Source organism: Struthio camelus, chromosome 8 (genome assembly GCF_040807025.1).
Source record: "Struthio camelus isolate bStrCam1 chromosome 8, bStrCam1.hap1, whole genome shotgun sequence".
Classification (NCBI taxonomy): domain Eukaryota; kingdom Metazoa; phylum Chordata; class Aves; order Struthioniformes; family Struthionidae; genus Struthio; species Struthio camelus.
In genome coordinates this window covers 10261296-10283191 of record NC_090949.1, presented here as the reverse complement: position 1 = coordinate 10283191, position 21896 = coordinate 10261296, and the positions used below count along the sequence as shown (strand labels likewise).

Here is a 21896-nt window from a genome sequence, read left to right as displayed (position 1 = left end):
TAGTATCTGCAAGAATGGCACACTATATGCTTTCCCAATTTTTTAACTTGTTACTTGTATGCTTTAAATTATTTCTCTATACAATGTGCCACACCTGTTTCTCTACTATTTTTTAGTGCATGTATGGAAAAGTAGTAATCACCTGTGTACTCTAATCAGATTGTGGCTGCTATTTTAAATGTGAATTTTTTTCTTGTTTTTAAGAGATTGGACTCAAGATTTTTAAATCACGAGCACATTGAAAGGAAACACAAAATGAGTTAGTAAAAGGCTGACTTTTTTTTCTCAGAATAAAGTGGTCTTGTTCTGAGCTAAGAAGTTTAAGACTCTCTTGATGATCAAGACCACCATAAGGGATGTTTAATTTCATAGGTTTTGCTTAGCCTTCAGTGTATCCTAAAACATGCATATGATTCACATCCTTTCAGTATGTATTTTGAATGTTGTTCGGAGGGTAATATGATGGTTCATCTTCATCAGTACTTGCTCAGTTTGGAAGCATTGAAAACTTTGGTATCATACCACTGGAAAGGACTACAATCCACAGCCCACTAATCCAGCTGTCTAATGTGGCATGTGCAGCAAAATACTCTTTTTGGAAGGCTTGACCCAATGTGCTTTCCCCTATGTTTACTGAACACTACACTAAACATCACCTTCTGAAGGGACCCGGGAGTGCAACAGAACTGTATGCTCTATATTGAGGGGGAAAAAACTCCTAACAGCTAACTTTGTGAAGGATTTTGGTTAAGCTACAAAGAGACACTGTACAGTCTCATTTAACACTCATCTGTGTAGAAAAGGATGGTCTATGCTATTCTCGTAATTTTGTTCTGACTCGCTCTAGTTGCAGATTTTTACCTGGTGTCTTTTAGACCTGTTCTGACATCTGCATTTGTTACTCTCCATTTATCATCACCTGGACACCAAGAGTGGACGTGAAACTCATGAAAACTGCAGTGTCACAACACAGTATGAATTTCATCACTTAATTATTAAGAAAGTAGGCCAACACAGTTCACATTTAAAGGCTAAATATGATCTAATTATCAGCTCTTTAAAACAAACAACAACTTTCTAGTGTGCTTTTTAGGGAGTCCCAACAGGTCAACAGTCCCAGGGTCAGGTACAGTTAATCAATATAGTAGATTTTATCCCTGTAAATTTTATCTTGCTAAATGTAATGTGTTTGAAGAACTGCCATTGCTAGAATTTTTAATTCTATTTTTTTAGTTCTTATTAAGTGAAAGTGGGAAGAAAGATTTCTGCCAACTTAGTTAACTATTTTTAAACTTTTATCTTTCTTCACATTAATCATTAAAAGCTACTGTGAGCAAATACCTTTTAATGCTGTCCGTCAATGGAAAGTGCATCTGAACTCATTCAAGCGCTATTAATGAAAACGTTAAGAGCAGTGATTTGTTACTGCTGCCGCCATTAGCTAGTGTTATTATGAATCGTGTGACCTGATGCAATACATTGTTGTTGTCATGCATGTGCTAATAGAGAAGGAAAATCAAGAGCAATATCTTTACCAATTAACAATAAATCTATTTTAAGGGAAGGAACTTCCCTCCCTCCCCCAGCTTAAAACCTTTTAGTCATTTCTAGAAGGAAGTCCTCAGTAAATATGTAATTGATAAGCTCTGCAGCGATAGGGATGTTAAGCATATGACTTGGTCGGGGTTTATTCTGATATCATTTCATGCCATAAAAACTTATTGTGTTTGCCATTCCTCTGTGGTTTCTCTGAGCAATCTCTGGACCTTTTTCTTTTGTCCTGGATAATCGCCTTTCTCAGAGATCAGCTCGCTGCCTGAACAGCCTCAGGTGTAACCCCTTCAGGAGGTGGTGTGTTAAGCCTGCATAGGCAGGAGTAGCCTTTCTGGGCGCTACAAGCCTCTCCCATCCAAGGCCCAGCGTCTAGCCTGTCTGAATTCCTAATGCTCGCAGAAACAGGCAGCCTTCCCCAGTGTCGCAGATTTCCCCCCACCGTGAGCCTGACTTTGACTTGCCGGATGTCCTTCTGTGACTGCTAGCCCAGGAGCTCGTTTCAGCCTCCGCCCAGGCTGGCTGTGGCTGCAGATCTGCTTCTCTGCAGCAGTTGCCTCTCAATGGTTCCTGCAGTTTTTCTTTGCCCGTGAGGCTGTGATGTTTGCAAGGTTAATTGAGCCAAAGTCCAATGTAACGTACAAATAGCCAAGTTAGCAGCAGCAATGACTGCGCTGTCCCTGCCTGGATTTCCTGTAGAGAGTTTTTTTGCTGAGTAGCTTTATCTGAGCTGAATCTTAATATGATAATCCTTGTATATAAAGTCAGTACAGAGGGAAAAGTTATTTCCTATGTTGACAACTTCTTTTCTCACAATGTTGAGCTTCCCTTGAAGCCTTCTGTACAACTTAGGCTAGGCTCACGCTTGCTTTGTGTTTTTCTTTAGACATAGACATAAATCCAGCAAGAGAATTTCATAAAAATAATAGACTAAGAGTTCCAGGAGCCTTTCTAACTGAGAGTACATTGTAAGTGATCATGTTGTAACCCACTTCGGGTGTTGACACTAGGATGTATGCACAGTTAGAACACAGTGATACAACAGCACACAAATAATCGGACCCACCCATTACAATGAGTAGGAAGTCTAGTCAGTTTATTTGTCTAAGCAACTCGGAGTGGTGTATTCCATAAACTCGTATCGATTCTAGGAGGATACGGAAGGGAAGAGGCCTGTGACATACTAACCAACAGTAGCCAGGGGCTTGACTTGATCCAGACTTCAAAGAATACCAATGTTTTTAGCAGAACGGGGCAACAGGACTTCGCAAGAAGCATAGTAAGCCAGATTGAAGGTCTGTCTGTCCCAGAGTTTTGCCTCTTACAACAGCAGAAAACTAGAGAAAGTATTAAAAAAAAGCACACAGTGTTTTTGTTTTGTTCTTGTTTTTGAGAGCATCCTCTCACCTCCTGCATACTCCAACAGTCTGTGGCTCAGAGAGATGACACAAAGATATATATGTGTATATATATCTCTACATAAAAAAATTTCCTTTTTAGCTAGGCAGCAAATTACAGCTTGAAGTAAATTGTTATAAAGAGTGAACTGGCAACATAATTGAAGTAACCTTAGTCAAATAAAGTAATCTGACTAAATATTTCATTTTTTGGGTGAAATCACCCTAAAGGATCAGTGTGATGTTATCGGGGCTTGCAGGGCTGCTGCCAGAGTCACTCGATTATGGAACTTGGTCTTTTCCATTCCTTGGAATAATGTGGACTGAGCAAGTGCTAGAAGCAGCCCTGACTTACTGCGGCCTTCAGGGTCTGTGCTGAAGTCCACTAAAAATTGAGAGGTTCCAGTTTTAAGTGTTAAGATTGTACGTGTGTGGGTTTTTTATTATTTTTACAAAATGCAGTGTACATTGATACCTGATCAATAGATCAGCAAGACTACTTTTGCAGTTAATGTGTGAGAGTGAAAGATGGAGAGAGCTGTTCTTATTAGAGGATGATGTTTTAATGTTGGCTCTCCTTGCATCTAACTGTTTGGGTGCTTAAAGAGTATATTTGTCCATATCCAGAAAAAGACATGAATTAATAAGAGTTTTATCTGTAGAGATAAACATAGGAAACACTAGTGCAAGGTGCGTAATATTATAGTACAGTAGATTAAGTACCTTTGTAACATATTATATATCGTAATTCAGTGTAAAATTGACTTTACACCATATGAAAACTCTACTTCATAAATTAAGGTTAAGCAAACAGCTGGAAGTAACAAATTCAACTTTGGCTGTTGCTCTTTCTTTGATCTCGTTATATTCTTTCAATGTAACAAACTTGGTAAGTGAAGCAATACAGATTTTTTTTTTCCTCCTGTATGTTGTAAACAGTCAAATAAGCATTTATTTCCTAGCAGCCTCACTCTTTTCTATATCAGATCTTTCAAATTAAGAATACCGAAAATATGCTATTAGAGCTGTTGAATTTCAATAAATGACTGTCATACTATTTTTTGGCTGAAAACTTTCTGAATTTGAGGTTTTCCACCATTTTTCAGACTTTTACTGGGGGGAGGGGTCAGAACTCTCCCATGTGAGAAGAAAGGAAAGATGGGACAATAGTTCCTCATTAATTCTAACATCGACATAACAGTTTAGCAGATTAAAAACAGTACTCATCTACTGCCTGATTTTTTTTTTCCTATTTACTTTAAATTTTAGAAACATTTGTCTGCCAAAAGAAATCTTCTAAATTTTCAGCCCTTCTATTTAATTTACCATTGAATTATTGCTATTAGTCTGGAGGCTGTGTTTGAGTTTTTGGTAGAACTTTGATTCGAGAAATCGGGGGTAAGAATCTCTTTCCATATGCATGTAAACTATTCTCTGTGCTTCATCAAAACAGGAGTCTGTCGGTTCGTGAAGATTCCTGATAATCATTTTCCTCACAGGACTGTCAATGTTAATCTGAAACATAAAATAACATTACTGAAGTTGCACTGAAAATGTGAAAAGGAAGGGCGAGGAAGAATGAAGTTAGGTGAGCTGTACAGAATGCCTTTTATATAAGTGTGTGTATACCTATTGGACCAATATTTATGATATATTTTATGTGACATGGAATGCAGAAAGGAGATATGCTAGCTATTACCAAAAATAAAATGAGGTAGACATCAGTTTAGCACTCATGCCTTTAAACCCCTCCACTGTAAAGTCAGCACCTAATCAAAAATCTTGATTGTGACAGAGGGGCTTTCTCCTTTTAAGGCCAGAAAACTTGCAATCCTATTTGTTAGTAAGCTTGCTGCTCTTCCTATACCTCTTTTGGCATGGGACTTAGTAGGAGGGAGCTCAATAGGGAGCTTGTTCCTTTGAGGACTAGGAGCTGCCTGATGCTGCAGTCTGCTCCACACCCTTAATGGCAAGGCCAGTTTAATGAGGACTATGGCAATGAGGCAATGAGTGAAGGTCAAGCAGTGGTGAAGCCACTACTGCTGGGGCCATATACAGAATATGGGCCCTAGGTGCTCAGCCTGAGGGAGGTATTTCTGAAGCCTCCCTTGGCTTCGTACTTCCAGGAAGAAAAAGAATATGTATGTGATTCAGGTGGAGGAAGAAGTCCCCAAGGTATGAGTTGCGGAGTGGCTGCAGTACAAGTTTTTTTTTTCCTGGAGGATGTTCTGTAGAAAGAGTAGCTGGAAGGTGCTGACATCCAGACCACCTTTCTTTTGCTAAGAACTGTTCCTAGAGCTGTGATTAGTTTCCTAAATAGGAGGCCTAATTTTTTTTGGTGAGCTCAAATGAGGTTCACAGTACCTGTGAAAACTAATTTGCTGAAATTATGATGGTCTCTGGTTTAAGGTGCGATAGAGCCTATATATCAAACTTATTCGGGAAAGGCTCGATTCCTGAGGCTCTTCTGCTGCAATACTGTGCTATTCTAGTGGAGTCATTTGAGCTGCACCTTTTAAATACTACTGAACTTTGAATATAAATTGTGTTAAAATTCTCACTAAATTTACCATTTTAGAGTGGTATCTAGTTCTTGCGTTAATAGCGAATAGCAAGGAAATATGAAACCAGTATGTCCTGAAGACCTAGAAACCCGAAGCCAATAACAAGGTTCAAATACATAGTACTTCAGTGGTAGAGGAAATCACACAGCTTATTTTTAACTGTCCTGATTTAAGGCTTTACTTCTGATTCATGAGTGTGTGGCTGGCAATGCTGACATCTCTTATTTGAAAATGTGAGTGTCTTGCTGAGTTTCTTATGGCATGCACATGCTGAAAATATAAGAAATCAGAAAAAAGACACAGGAAAAATGTGTTGCCTTTCAAATTGTGATTTAAAACCCCCACAAAAAACCTTCAAGTTTCCAAAAGTTATAGATTAGTGGAAGTGTTTTAATTGTTTAAAGCTGCAAATGAACTCGGACACCATCTGGGAATGAAGCTGGGTTGTTTTTGGCTTGCCCTTTAGCGTCAACAGGGAGATTATTTTCTTTTATGCATAATGATAAAAGTATTAAGGATTCTTAAAATGTAATCTAGCATGACTTTTTTTTTTTTTTTTTTAAAGCTATGTTAGATGGCCAGGGCCTGCAGATACAAGTGCAAAAGAATAATAAGCTGAGAGAGTTCAAGGCTGGAAAGCATGACCTGCTGAGCAGGAATGATTTTTTTTTTTTTTGGTATAGCTGCTTGCTAGGAAAAAAAAAACACTCTTGAACACTCTACATACAGATCTGGTCTACTTCTCCTAAACATTGTGCTACTATAAGTAGAAAATGATTGTTTTCAGAACCTTTCCTCTGACCAGTTTTCTGAGGGGACAGGACTGGGTAGAGTTTTTACTTGACTTCATTTCTTTTTACTTTTCAAAGACTGGACTAACATATACATGCAGTAATGGCCTAACCCAAATTCTGTTAAAATGAGATGAATGGCCCCTGGATCACACCCTGAAAAGAAGAACAGAGATCTAAGAACTTGGTTCTGAATGCATTTGTGCCTTTTGCTTGTATCCTGGGTGGATTTGGTTGCAAGATTTTGCCTATAGACAAAGAAGTGGAGGCAGGTACTAAAATTCTGGGTGCAGAAGGGTTTGGGGAGGATGGCTGGCAAAGGTTTTTGCACTTTCTTATACAAGAGGTACCAAGCATTTGTTATTGCATTTTGTGAACTACATTATGCTTCAGATACTTTTAGTAAGGAAATGAACAGCTCGCGCTATGGTATTTCACCTCCTTAGGAGCCTGGGGTTGAATGTAAATTGTGAAAAGTTTCCTGGCCACCGAAATCCTTTTCCTTTGTGATGTGATCTTCTTATAGGCTTCACAAGCCAGCCAGAAAGTGATGTTTTCATCACTGTGCTCTGTCTCCAAGTAGGTCTTGTAGATCATAGGCCCATCTGTAAATATTTCAGAAGTCAAACTTTATGCATCATGTATATGTGTATTATCTTTAGAGATCTTTGAAGGCAATAGGGAGGCTTACAAGGCAGTGTAATGCTTCATTCTACACCTGTAAATATTCTTATTAGAAATAAAGTAGAAAAAAAGAGAAGTTAGAAACAAAGTGAGGGATTAAACACACAAACTTGCCCCAGAGCCCTAGACTTCAAGCATGTATTTCGTTATATGTGCAGAGCTCCCTTTAACCTCAGTGGCATTTCACTGTGCAGGGACATGACATGGGAAGCTTTGTGCTTCCTGATCTGTGGAAACACTATCAAATATATCCAAAGACTGACTATTGTTCTGAAACACCAGTCCTAGCTTTGCGTAGAAGATATCTAAGTATTAACAAATAATCATGATATGTATAAAAATAAAACCCATTCTTTTTGGGCTAGTTTCGCTTTCTTCCTAAGCTCTTGCATCAAGAAAAGAGTGACTTTTTTCCTTGCTGCTATAATTGCATAAAGTGAAGCAGTTAAAAGAATGCTCTGTTTAGTAAATAAGCAGTTCTGTATGTGAGGACATGTCTTTGAAACACCTGGTGACAGCGTTGGACAGTAGCAGGTGGTGGGACCTTAGCAAAGATTAGACTTTTGAGATGACTCTTTTCCCCTTTTGTTTTTGTCGTCATTTCATCTGACCCGCTTTGTACAGAATTAGATGACAAAGCTGTTAAGATGCCTGTAGCCAGGAGAACGTTTTTGAGGCTTCACCGAGGGCTGTCGCTTGTCGAGCATGACCAGTGCTTACAACTGTAAGACCTACTTTCAGCGTGAAACCTGTGTGGGATAACTCTGAGGCCTGAACGAGGCGCAGGGGGGCCAGGGTGCAACGCGTGCGAAGGGTATCACGTAGAAAGGTGCTTTTCAGTAGTTGTATATGGAGTATAGTGCACACCCCGTCTTATGGCTTCTTGACTTGCCCTTATAGAAACTTTTTCAATAATCCAGCTAGGATGAAAATATACAGTTACTTACATTTGCTTGTTATCAGCTTTTCAAAAGACTGGGACCACTGGAGTACTTCCTCCAGAGACACCCTTTAGAAAAAAGGAGATTATCATAGCATTAGGAGGTATAGTTTGCGCTGGCTAAAGCAAAGTGTACAAATTGAAATTTTGAATTGAAAATCTATCCCCTAATTTAAATGTGATGAGCATGAATTTTGCATTTAAAAGGGCTTTTCTGCATATCTCGGATCCTGTGCTAACTATGCTGAAGAAAATATTCTCCTCACTCTACTAAACGTTCAGTTCCGTCTCAAGATACTTCCCTCTAATTCCTTGGGAAATGGCATATGCTTATTTGGATAAGCCCAAGGAAAGCACTAATTTTCTAGACTGTAACTTCTTTGGGACAGAACCATATAGTTTGTTTATGAAATGTCGAAGGTTAGGTTTGTATTTAGTAGCAAAGTCTCTGAGGGCTCCAGATCACCTTGTTATTAAAGGCCTTTACAATCCAAGTTACCAGCCAGCGGAATTATCAGCTGGGATCTGAGGTTAATACAATCTCAGCTGTGCAGGGATGTATTACCCGTTCTATCTCCGGTTGTTTATAACAAAGTATGACGCATTTACTAATCTAGGCATAGTTCTTGGAGGTGATTGAAGACAATTTTTTTTTTAATGTTTGTTATTCTCAAGTGATAATTTCATAAGATTACAGGAGTCTCCTGGTTGATTCTGGGAAAGAGTATAAAAGCGGTGAGGTGAGAGACTAAACAATTTAACCAAAAATAAATACTTGGTGGCCAGATCATAAGTGAATGTAAATTGTCATGGCTCCACTTACACCAGCTGATTTTTCCAAGCTTTGCAGTTGTAGGACCTAAATGCTGGCAACTTTGGGGTGGGGGGGGAGAAAAAGCCTATGTTAGAAGAAAACGGAGAGAATGCGTTCCAGTAGGTGCTCTCTGCTGTGTGCCAGGCACACTGGGGAGGAGATCGCTCTTCTCTCTGAGCGTGGCCTTTTCCCATGAGCTGCTAATCTGAACAGCTGCTACTCAATATTGCAGAGTGTAGATATAGGTACGTATACAACTTAAAAGCAAAATTGGCTTTGGTATGAGTGCTGTGTGTTGCTGCACAGGTTTTCTCTGCACAGCAATCATCACTGGGTTTGTAGCCTTTTTCATTGGTGGCCACCCTTTTATTTTTTAATTTGATATTCTCACTCTTTCTCTGAAAGACTTATTATGTCAGGCTGGCCGGATCAGTCTCATGGCCTCAAAAATGCGTAGTAATAGCAACTCTACCACTAACAAATTGGGGGGCTAGTTCTCTTGTAACTCTTGCTAATAGGTGCTTGTTTCTTGTCAAAAGACATTTTTCTCATGCACTGATGGCCTCCTCTTTATGTAAACTCATGAAGTGTGTGGTTATTGGAAGTGAGAATCTTAGTCTCTCTTTAAGAGCTACTTCTGAGTCATGTTGGCTGTTACTGACGCAGATAAATTTTTACCTCTGTCAGCAATGCTACTTCTGTATAGAATAAGTGACTATCTTGTCTGTCTCACTGAGCATCATCAGCAGTGCCATCTTATTTCCATTTCTGATTATTTGTCTTTAGCATTGATCTGTGAAGCAGAAAGAACACCGCCTGATGAGGCAGCTGACACAGAGGAAAAGCTTTTTACTTCTTTTTTTTTTTTCCCCCCCCCTCTCTTCCTTTTAAACTCAGGAAAATGTAAAAGTCAGTGAGGAAAACGTGAGCATGGATTATTAGGATCTGTACTAATGCTGCTCTTTCAGCTGCTCTCCAGGACATAATCTTTTTGCTGCACTGATGTGCTACATGATAAGAATTCACTGGAGAATGCGCATTACACTGAAAAACTTGAAAAATTTGCCAAAAAAAAAAAATCCGAAGCTTAAAGGTTTAAATTAGAAAATGCTATTGTAACACCTTGTGGGAGTTCACTTATTGTACTCTCCTCAGTGCGAGAGGCTTCCCTGGCTGTGTTGCACCAGTTTGGCTGAGCCACCGCTGGGGAGCAGAGGAGTCCTCCCCAGACGGCACTTTTGGAAATGCTGTCTGGGTTTCTGACGTGCTCTCACTTAACCTCACTCAAACAGCAGCCTTGGGAAGCCTCAAACACACTTCAATATTTGCTGTGGAAGGCGTATTTTTCTGCGGTCAATAAATAGATACAGCACGTGACCTGACACCCAGTTCTCTGACATGTTGGATGGGAGCTTTCCAGCCACTCCTGTGCAGCGTGTCGTCTGAAGACCTGAATGCTCTTGGCCTCCTCTGAGCTAGGTGGGAGCGGAGGACTTGCAGGAGACACTTGAGCCATGTCTCTTATCCTCCCCAGAGTGCAGCTTCGTGCGCAGAAGGGATCCACGCTTACTCAACCAGTGTACAAGCTGTGTTACTGTAAAGTAATTGGCTATATTAAAGATGGTCAGTTGGGGCTGCTGTGAAGATGCTACATACTTTTGCATGATATTAATGAGAATAAAAATATTATTACTTACTCAGTAGTGACCCTGTTCTTCTTTGCTCTGAATATCTTGCAAAGCCAGCAAGTATTTAGACTCATTCTCCTAAACATGGAAAACACGAGCTTTAAGTTTGCTGCGCTCAGTTTTGCTACCTCAGATTTCGCTTGTAATTCAGTCTCCTTATAGCAATGCTACCAGTTCTAACAGCATTCTTATTTTATGCACCTATCTTTACAAATCATGGCTGAAGCATTAGACCAAAACATATTTTTTTTAATGTGTAGAACTTTGAATAAAAAAAAAAGGTCGAATCAAGCAACCTGATGGATATCTCTTATGGTTAAAAACAGAAAAGTTAAGTGGGGAAGGAAAGAGGGAGAACTATAAGAAACTTAATTTTGAGCCTGACTCAAAGCAAAGGGAAAATAGTCTATTCACTGAAAATTGAGAAAGTTTTAGGTCTGGAATCCAAACTTAGTATGAATTGAACAACTCCAAACAACTTGTTATATGTCTGAGACAAGTATTTGGTTGAATACCACCTAGTCAATATTAATAAAAATTTGTGTCTTTAACTTTCATATACATATAATATCTGCAAGAAGTGATGCTATTTTTCTTAGAGATGAGGTAGTTAAGAATATATTCATCCTTTAAAAAAGGTGGGGGGGGGGGGAGAAGGGGGCTTGTGAGCGGAAATGTTTATTTCTTTGGTTTTCAAGAGATGCCAAGTTTGTGTGGGACACTTGAGTTTGTGTAGACCTGCCTAAAAGCAAATGATCTTCCACACTAATTACTTAAACTTGGTTTCTTTCACTTGAAGGTTTGGCAGAATATACCATTCATACAACCAAATTTTCCAGCCAACTGGAACATATAACAAGGCACAGAGAAGGCTGCATCTTCCATTGGGGCAGTCTGGACTTGGGAGACGATCACACTTACCTCGGTGTTCTTTTCATCGTGCCCCTGAAATGTATATCCAATTTTACATTATTTGAGAATCTTACCCAACAGTTTTACTACAGGGTAGTGGAATTTCATAACTCTGCCTGAATGCTGTACTGAAACTCCTGCTCATGCTCCCAACAGCCCTGCAGGATTTCCAGGGGCCGATGCTGGTTTTCGGCTTCTGTAGAGTTGCCTGAACCACAATCTCTGGTTTGCTGTAGGACTTTCTTCATACCTATCTATTCCTTTCTCTCCCCTAATATTTACTCATCCCGCCCTCTGCCAAAAGACAATCCTTGAAAAGTGTCTAATACTCGATTTATTCTTTTTCAGATAACAAAGTTATGCATTTAAATTCTAATATACGGTTATCACCTTATTTTAGGACACCTAATGCCCTTTATTTTGGGTATTTTCGCATCACAGTCATTGGTCTACTGTTCACTAAAATATAACCAAATAAAACATCTGTGGCTCATTTTGAGACCTAAAGTAGCTGATATAGTTGAACTGAAAAGATCAAGAAGTATTAGATGAAGCAGTATTAAATATAATACTCTAATCAGATTATTTAATATTGTTATGAATTGCAAGTTATTACATTATATGATTCAACCATTTCTATCTGAATTCAAAGCATCAATTAGTAACTTTTTTCTCCAGGTGGTTGCTAGATGAAAAGCCACGTTGCATGAGGAGATGTTAAAAAGGTTCTTCAGAACAATAATCTGAGTTGGAGGCTTCAGGCAAATACTGTGCCCCAGGCCTTATTGAGTAAGCACATTTACCATGCATAAAAGCAGGGCTGTGCAGTTCTCTGTTTCCTTTATATAAGAAACACTTCCTAATAGACCAAGGAATAGAGCATGCTGATTGTATGTTTTTCAGTGTGTGTGCTGTGTGTGTATATTTTTTCTTTTTTAAAAAGATCCTCTGTTGTAAATTGTAGCTTGTACCCATCTGAATTACTTAATACGGCTTTGCTGAGTTCAGCTAGTTATGCAGCTGGGCCACAGGAGCTATTTTCACCTGTTGCAATAATAATATAATATACAAAGTAATAACAGTTTTTTAGCTTGTAATAAGGCTTTATCACAATAAGGCCACACATTTTTTTAATATGTAGGATCTATGCTTCCTGCAGCTCATGTAATCAAAAGGAAAGCCATATGGTTACAGCACTTTTGGGGAATGAATTACCCGTCCAATGATAAACAAATTGGAGACCTGAAATTATTTCTATAAAAGATACAAGCAGTACTGATCTGGAAATGATTGCTTAATTCTAATTTTATTTTTACATTGAAAAACACTGAAAACTGCTTTGGTAGATCAAAGAACAAGATCTCTTTATTTTCAAACTGCAACATACACTTTGGTTTTTCAGCATTCTTATGCTATGCTGTAATCTGTAAACTAACTAATCTCACAGTTTTTAGTACACAATGTTGGCTTCAGTGGAGCCTTCAGAAAGAAACCACTGTGTAAAAGTTCTACTTCTGTAATCTCATTCAGTTTAGTTGGTAGTAAGAATATTACACAAAATAGTCACATGTAGATAGGGATGAACTTGTTTATACATCAGAAACATTTCTAAAATGAATGCCGCTGTTATTCTGAGATAACTTTACGTACCACGTTGAAAAGGGGTGTTTCCTTGCCTATGCTATGCTTTTTTCCATTAATATTTGTAAGTACAAAACCTCATACTTACAGAACCTCTTCTTGGATGGTTGCCCGTGGTTAAAATGTTTCATTTAGTAGTTGCATTTGTGGGGACAAGTTTCCGAATTCCTTGACCCGTTTTTCTTCATTATTTTCTTTTAATAGAGAAGGTCTTACTACCCTTTGGCTGTGTCTACACTGTTGATGCTAAGTGTCTGACTCCTTTATTACACATACCGTATGCAAACAGTCTCTGTGGTTTCTACCAGAAAAAGTTCAGTTGGACTCTGATGCACTGCTGATAGAGGCTGTTTGCTCTGAAATTATCTTGACATCTCTACTGATTAGCTGCAATGAAATGAAGCTGTGTTTTTTTTTTTTTTTTGAAATATTGCATATATTGTCCAAGTTTTGTGATAAAGTGATGGAAATTTAGTTGAAGTTGCTCATATTAAATCTAAGTCTATGTTGAAATAAGATGAGTGGTGCAAGTATCCTCCACTAAAGACAATGGTTTGATCCTCTTACAGGCAGCATTGTGAAGCAGATAATTTTGGTTTGTGCAAGCGAGTCTTTATTTTCTGCTCTGACCAGTTAGTGTGAGGTGTTTATGTTTGTAGCCAGTTAACTTTGTATTGCATGCTGTTTGACCTGTGTTAGAAGCAGGACTTTGTTTAAACTTGTATGGGGTCCTTTGTGACTTTTCCCGTAGCTGTTGCTCAGGCTATGACCTTGTTTTAGACTGGGATTCCAGTTATTTACAGTTCACTTATTCCTGTAGTTGGGTTGCTTCAAATGAAAGTAGACTAGAGTCATTGTGGAGAGGGGGGAATTTTTAGAGGGATTGTCTGCCCTTTCTGGGGCAATTGTGAGTTGCGATCTTGAGGGATTTGCCTGTGTCAACACTGGATGGGCTGTGTCTGGAGGGAAGGGCTGGCCCGCTCTATCGGACAGGCCAGCAAAACCACGTGTGATTGTGCTTTGAATCTTCTCTCTGGTCCAACTTGTCTGTCTTCCCCTTACAATGGCTCCTAGGCAAAACATGAACTCAGTAAGAGTTTAAAGTCTGAAACTGCAATAATATTGTACACTCAAATTTATTTTATTGAGTTGCACCTTCCTGATGTACAAGCCTAGTGTAGAAGAATGTAAATCCGTACTTTTCTAATAGTAAAGGTTCTGCTTGAGAGAAAACACGTGCAACGCGTCCCTGTAGCAGAACCGGTCAGCTTGTACCAGAGGCAGGTCAGCAGGAGAGCTTGCCTGGAAGGAACTTGCTACGGGACTTAGCATGTGTTTATGGAAAGTGAGGAATAAATTTCACAGTGCAGTGTCTTTTCCGTGGGTTGGTATTTCTTTCTACTTTTTATTATTATTCACATCTTCATAGCTTGGGGGGGTGTTTTTCCTCATTTCTATAAGAAAAACGGGCAGTTGCAAATATCTGTGTAATGTTACTTGAGATTATTTGGCTAAGTAATCCATGATGGTGAGATGGTCCAACTTTCTCACGTATCTCCTCAGGAAAAATACTTATGAGCTGCACGTTCAGACAGTTATGCACTAAAAGTATGTGGGGGAGTAACTTTGGCCTGAACTTGGTAAGCTAATGATGGATGTATAGAATCTTACCTGTATAATTATTTAAGAAAAAAAAAACCAAAAAACAAAAGCCTTATAAACGCTGCTGATACTGAGACTCTGGAAAAAATGACGAAAAGTTCCAATCCTGTTTCTTATTCTCCACCAGTGATTTAAACCAGTATTTGATTTACCTACAAGCACACTCACTCTAAAAACCTCGTGGATAGATATACATTTGTATGTGTTGATGCAAGTCCTTTTTGCAAAAGATGCTTATTTATGCAATAAATTATACTGGCATTAGAAGAAAATTCATCTAAAATATTTGTTAAACATGCTAATGAGCTATTTAGGGCTTTTTCTATTATCAGCTCATGTTCATCATCATTAGAACATCATATGTGAGATCTCTAAATTGTGCAGCAAATGAGTATGATTCTTCAGTAATCAGTGACTTTCTTCAAGTATTTTCTTCTACATATTACAGATATTAAATTATAATGTTTAAAGTTGAAATAATTGTTTCTTTTCATAAGCTTATTTTTACTATTAAACTGAAAAATACTTGTCCAGACCTACTTTTGACTTGTACAGTGGGAGGAATCAGAAATGCAGGACTTCTGGCCTATTTCATGTTTGCAGTCTCATTGTATCATTAGAGCATGCTCAAATTGAGGGATATAAAGGGCTGTGGGAAATCCAATAGGTCTTTGCAGGTGCGAGTCCTCAGAGGCAGAGGCAGCCTCAGGGGCTATGGGAATTTGCCTGCCAGCTGCCTGCCACCGCTGTGCCTCATGGCCCACATAAAGAGTCTGTCTTCGCCCTCTCAACAGGACTACTGCCATTTAGGCTCGTTGCGTCTCCATTAAAGCTCACTGCAGATATGTTTTTACAATATGTTTCTTCCACTGCCAAGGCTTGACATGCAGAACGTTGCCTTTCTACTTCCCTTCCCAGAATACTTAACGGGACTGGAAGGTTTGGTGATTAACCAGGAGCGCTTTTTCAATGAAAAATTCTGTGACCAAGCCTAAATCATGTTGTTCTTATTACACGACTATGCCACTAGATGTCATCTGGTATCACCCTGCAGGAGAATGGAGAATTTTTTCCTGTGAGCATCACTTCAAACTGGGTCTCTCTGCAGGGTGGATATGGGTCTCTGCAGGCTCTGGGGAAGTGCTTCACTGTAATGAATGGTCTCCTCTCGCCTGAAAGGAGAGCTAGAGACAAGTAGATAAATGAAGGACATGTTGAACAGGCTTTTGATCTGGTCTTACTCCTTTGAAACCTTTCTTCAATGTTGCATGTGTATAGTTGCAGGACAACTTCAGTGCTGTGAGGGTATGTGCTGAGAAGGAACTAATTGTTGCATTTTGGTTCAGTAGTGGAGCTGGACACACTTTTGAGAAATTAACAAAATAAATACGAAGTAAAGCAGAAGAATCAAAACAGAGGGGAGGAAATGGCTATATCATGTTGGGGCTGCTCTAGAGCCTGGTGGGGGTTTTTTGGCCTGTTCTTTTTTCCAGGGTTTGAACTATCAATTGCAAACTGGTCGAGGCAATACACTTTGACCAGCTTGGTCCTAGCAACTTTTTCCTCTTAGCTAGGATAAAGTTCCCAGATGCCAACAACTGTTCTCATTTGAATCCCCTAAGGCTTTGTGGAAAATGAGTTATACTCCAGATTGTGTTGGTTTGTACTGTCCTCCACAACCTCTCCTGGCTCTCAGAACCATTTTAACGTATCTGAGAGGTATGACCTCATACAAGCAATACAGCAAGACTGCCTTCAAGATTTACCTGCTACTGAAAAGACTGTTTAAGTGTCAATATTAGCTTTTTTTTCTTTCTGTTACCATTTGGCATTTTTCTAAATGTACTTTGTCAGTCTCCCTTGTTCATATTCTCCTGTTTCCTTTTCTGTTTATTCTTGTTTTCACTTAGCTAGTATCGTTATTTTTAACTTTGATGCTTTCTCTGATTTTTTTTCCTCTTGCTCTTGTATTCACTCTTTCCTATTGTGTTTCTATTTTAATGCTCTTCTGCTCAATAAACATCTCACCCACCTACATCTGTTTCGCACTAATGAACTTGGAAGTCCTGTCTCTCATTCTCTCAGTACTGATACCCATTCTTTCCATCTACCCACATGCTCCCTTGCTTGCACATAGCTACCAATCACTTCTTTCTCCTGCTGAGCACCCCCACACTGGCATTCATAAATATAGGAATGCTGCTTGCTGGGGCTTGCCTGGGGCTCGTGTTCCTCATGCCATGTCTTATAAGGGCATGTAAATAGGACCACCGAGGATGTGCCTAGAGATCTAAGACCTATCCCAAGAAAAAATTAAGCAAAACATTGTGAAGTCCTTGCTAAAGTTCAGGGAGAACAGAAAGTAGGTACCCTGATCTAAGTGCCACTCATCCTCACTGCTCTTTGAGTGGTCACAGTACAGAAGTAACAGGTCAAAGCTCTTGCTTTTCACTTAGTACAGCCCTTGAGGTTTCAAGAGAACAGTCCCCTTTTTCTGGCTGCATCTTAACTGGTGGCTTTGACCAGGTTCTCTTGGTAACTTTTTTGCTACACAACTGAAAATAACTTCAGGAAAAGTTAGAGCCAGGGCAACAGATAACAGCATTCACAGAATAGGTTCAGGTCCTCCTGCTGGGCACCGTGGCCGTGCAACTCTCTGCAGCTATTCAGAAGATGCAGTAGTTTCTGCTGCTAGGCAGAAGCAGGCATGGCTTGCTGGTGTTTATTGACTTCAACAGTTATAATGTTTTCTATACATATGATTTTTTCAGTTTTTTGCTATAGGGCTGGACACATCTTACATACTTTAGCTTGCAGAGATCAGCAGCTGAGAATCACCTGCTTAGTGCTTCAACTGAAGTTCAGACAGCACTTCTGAAAACCTTGCCTCACATGCATGCCATGACCTTTCTCATCCTGTTTTTTTTTTTTTTTTTCCCTAAAAGCCATGAAGTCATCACGTAAGCCTCAATGCAGAAAAGGGAAGTCATGTGGTTGGAAGCTTGGACTAGTTTTTACTTGAACTTTCAACCCTCCCGTTCAGTCAGGCTTCGGAGAGTTGGGTATTGTGGTTTGGGTGTGAAGCGCTGGGTGCCCTTAGTACTCACGGAACCTGAAAATTACCCCTGCACAGGAGTTCAGCAGTACGCAAGGCTACTGGCTTGTGTTTTGTGCAAGTGTACCTGTTTTGAAGGTGCTGGTTGTCCCTGGCTACGTCCACACTAGGAGGATTTTGTGTGATTGTTTTTAGTGCAAAGTTATTGATTACTACTTGGCGTGTGTTTGCCAGAATATTTGACCGTGTTAGCACAGGGTCCCCTGCCTCCTAGCTGTTTATGCCAGCACACCCACAGTTCCTGGTTTGACTTTGGGATTTGAATACCCTGTGCGTGTGTGTGTTGCTCAGACTGACACAAACAAGCATATTGTCTTGCTTAAACTCTGAATTCCGTTCAGTAGTAGGCCTCTCTTCTGGATATATAAAGCTGCCTTATTCATCTTTTCGGCTGATTAAACCTTTTGCTATGATAAATATAATGCAAACTTCTTCTGTAAGTGGTGTGAAATTCATGGATTTCTAAGTTATTACTACTATATAAAGGGTGTCTATTTTGTTTTTTTGTTTTTAAAGGTTGTCCTCTAGTTGCAGAAGCTCTCCAAACACAGTAACTTGGGAAAAAAATCCTCATGATTCTCATATTCGAAGGTGTAAAGTTTGTAGGCAGTTGTACTGTCACTTCAGTACATTGACTGTACATTAAACTTTGAAGAGAAGTGTTGCTGATTTGCTCTGTGTCTGCACACAAGTCTAGAGTGATGCTGAAAGGTTTACATTTCTGCATTTCATTTTCCATCCAAGCTATCTTTAATTTTATCAGTGAAAAGGAGCCATGTGAAAGCTGATCACCATAGTAGTCTAGCTGAACGCTTTAAGATTTGGTAATACTCTAGGCTGCTCAAAGAAGCCGAAGGGAAACGCTCAGCATTGAGCGTTGAGCTTCTCTGGGGCCTTTCAGCAGAGTACTTTCTGGCCCTCTTTTGAGTAAGAGGAGAAAATAAGCTTATTCCTGAAATGAGTATCTCTGTTCTTGGCAGATCTAAATCTTTTTGTGACTAAAACCTTTGGGGCTGTATTCATCCAAACAAAACCAGGGAATAATCTTAAATCTTATCTGACTTTGTTTTTGAGCATCCAAGACAAATTTAAATTGTCCTTTTTAGTGCATGGAATATTAAGCAAGAATTTGTTTTGTAATTTCTGCCCATCTTTAATGACTAAAGACTTCCTCTCAAAAAGCTTCGTTTATAGGGATTGCACCCTGTGATATAATCAGCAACCCATGTCTCTGAATGGAAGATGAGAACGTCTAATTATTTCCACCCATACATTCTTTGCCTTTCACACCCATTTCACAGCCACAAAGGAGGCAATGACATTCACAAAGTCTGTTACTTCAGCGTGTGGGCAGGGAGGAGTGGCATGTAGCGGTTTAAGGTGATGAATATATGCTATTCTTTACCATCTTAGCTAGGCCTGGCCTTTAATTTCCTTCCTGCTTTACAGTGCATAACAATAGGATGTCTCTAATTACAGGCTTTTGTGGATGGTATTTTCATTACATGTGAGTGACTGATATGATAAACCATACTGTTATTTCTATTGCAGATAATATTAAAAATATATATTTCAGGGGATACGTTTAGAGAAGGCTTTCCAAAATGGAGAGACTGAAGTCAATCTTCTAAATCCATATTCAGGCACTGCAAAGCTGGCCTACCGAGTCCTACTAGAAAGAAAACTTCTTTTTTGCAGGGAGAAGTTGTCTTGCTTCAAAGTACGTCCTAAGACGGTATGATGATCGTGGGATGGGTTTTTGTTTGATATTGAAATTCTGACAGATAATGAAAATGTTTCCTTCATGGATAAAGCAAAATGCTTAAAGAGTCTGAGTCACCACTATCAAATCTTCAAGGTTCTCTTTGTACTGCGTCCTGTTTTCCTATACTGATCTGTAGCTGATGACAGATCTGATTTAACGGTTTTTCTTAAAGTCCATGAATGGAACTGCAAACTTCTATTCTCTTATGGTATTTTTTCCCCAAAAGAGAAAAGCTAAAAGTAAAAAAACAAATCAGATCTTGGTATACATATTTAATATTTCATTAAGGGTTTGTCAGCAGAACCTGTGGTCAAGCAAAAGTTTTAATTCACTTTTGCACAGATGGATTGTTTTGGAAAGTTTAAGGGGTTAACTATTAGTTAACTAATAATTGACTCTGTCCAGCATGTGCTGAAGAAGGACATTTTCCCTCAATTTCCTACTAATTTATTTACAGGTTAGTAAATGGAACTTGTATTCATAAGTTTCTTCTTTGAATATGGGAAGTTTCCAGAGAGGCACATTTTCCACGTTCTGATGTGTAACATGTACTGTTTTGGAAGAGTCTGCCATGCTTGGTGGTATCCAACCCACAGCTGTGAAACCAATGTGAATTACTGAGGCTATTTGTGTGCTCAGGTTGGGGGAGGAGGAGATGAGCAAGAAATCACAAACGGACTTGATGTGCCTGTACCTTGTAAATGAACCAAGGTTTGCAGACAAGCAAAAAGCCCCTTGAGTCCTTAATGCCTTTGAACTATCTGTTCTGCTGTTTCCCTGAGTCCAGAGAACCTCCATTTAGACAGTGTTTCAAAGAAAGAATTCGCTGCAGAATAAGCATCATGTATCACATTTCTTAAAATGGCTTTTGCAGAAATAATAAAAATACCTAATTCTTGACTATTTTTAAAGCATATAATAAATTATTTCAGTTGTACCATTAAACTATTACTTACAGCTTCTTCCCTTTTATAAAGCAGATTAATATGGATGGCACTATAAATCGCGCTAAAATATTTTCAGAACTTGCACTTTGTTTAAACAACCAGCTTTGTATAGCCGTGCTATAGCAACAGCTATATAACTCTAGGCTCATGACTGCGTCACAGAGACAGCTCTGAATTTATGCTACACTGTTTATTCCTTGGTAAGACATGGTGATGTTGCTAGGGACATGGGATCGGGCTTGAATGTCTTTAGTATTATATAGACTTTGATGGACCTTTGTGGTTGTTTTTGGGCTCTTACTGCGGATGAGGTGAAAGATTTGGGGATGCGTGAAAGTTCGGTTGTAAGGAGAGAAACAGTTTGTCTTTGAAAAAGATTTCCCTTCTTATGCTGTATCAAGTTGTGGACCAGAGGGACTTTTGTGAAAGTCCCTTCCTCCATCCTCAAATAGGCCGATCTGTACTAGCTCTGCATGATACAGGTGGCTGGTGTGCTCCTGGAGGGTGTTGGAGAGCTGCATTAAATTCTCTTCTCTGTCCAACTTTGGAATATTTTTGGAGGTCTCTAACCGGTGCATTAGTGTGTCTCTCATCGTTTCCTGTTAGGGTAGACCTATGGTATATGGCCTAGTGAATAGTTGTAGGAGGTCAGGGTGATGGGCAGAGTCTGAATACCTGAATAACTACAGTGCTTGCACTCAAATCTTTTAGTCAAAAGGTTTCCTCTGCCAGTTGTGAAGTCAAAAGGCAGGGGACCCAGGTGGCAACCTCAGCTAGCTCTTGTAGCGAGCAGTGGCTGCCGTGGCACTCGACGCTTCAGAGTGTTGTACGGACAACCTGCGATGTCCAAAGGTATAGGTAACTGCTGCTTTTGGCTTCTGTAGTAAGCAAGTATTGGCACACACAAGCCCCATTCCCTCAGCAAGAAGACAAGCACTAGTTTTCTCATCTTCAGTGAGGCTGGAACTATGCTCACAGTGACGTTCAGCACATCTTAACGTGACTGTGTTGGAATAAATTTGAAGCTGTGCCTTTGTGTGTATTGGGAGGCATAGTTGTTATTTGTGCTTCACGACGGTTAGCCTTATTGCTATTGATCCTGGAAAACTAGTTCATCTAAGAGAGATCAAAGTGAGACCAGTTTGCATTGTTGCAGGAGCATTCCAACTTTACAAATTGGAGGTTTCCTCAGTTTTAGATATTTAACCAAAGGAAGATAATTTTGCAAGACCGGCATGAATCAATCCCCTCCCCGTCCCCTAGCATATAATATTCTTAAAAGTTAAAGGCTTCAGTAGGACATGACTGTGGAAACTGGCAGTGACAACCATTGCTTATGCTGCTTCCAGCAGAACTCTGCTTCTGTACTGAGGATTGTGTTGCCTGTTAGATTGTGCTCCTGCCTTGAGGTCCCCAAAGGGTGGC

The 21896-nt window shown here is 39.5% G+C and overlaps 1 protein-coding gene across 1 annotated transcript; it reads right to left on the bottom strand.

The window, feature by feature from the left end:
- Nucleotides 1-2630: 2630 nt before the first annotated feature.
- RGS13 (regulator of G protein signaling 13) lies at nucleotides 2631-13273 on the bottom strand. Its single transcript, XM_068952504.1, has 6 exons — nucleotides 13071-13273; nucleotides 10439-10507; nucleotides 7935-7996; nucleotides 6742-6908; nucleotides 4275-4463; nucleotides 2631-2888 (listed from the first exon to the last, which is right to left on the bottom strand). The coding sequence occupies exons 2-6, from the start codon at nucleotides 10501-10503 to the stop codon at nucleotides 2793-2795; spliced, it is 579 nt and encodes a 192-aa protein (XP_068808605.1). The 5' UTR covers nucleotides 10504-10507; nucleotides 13071-13273; the 3' UTR covers nucleotides 2631-2792.
- Between the last annotated feature and the right edge of the window lie 8623 nt (nucleotides 13274-21896).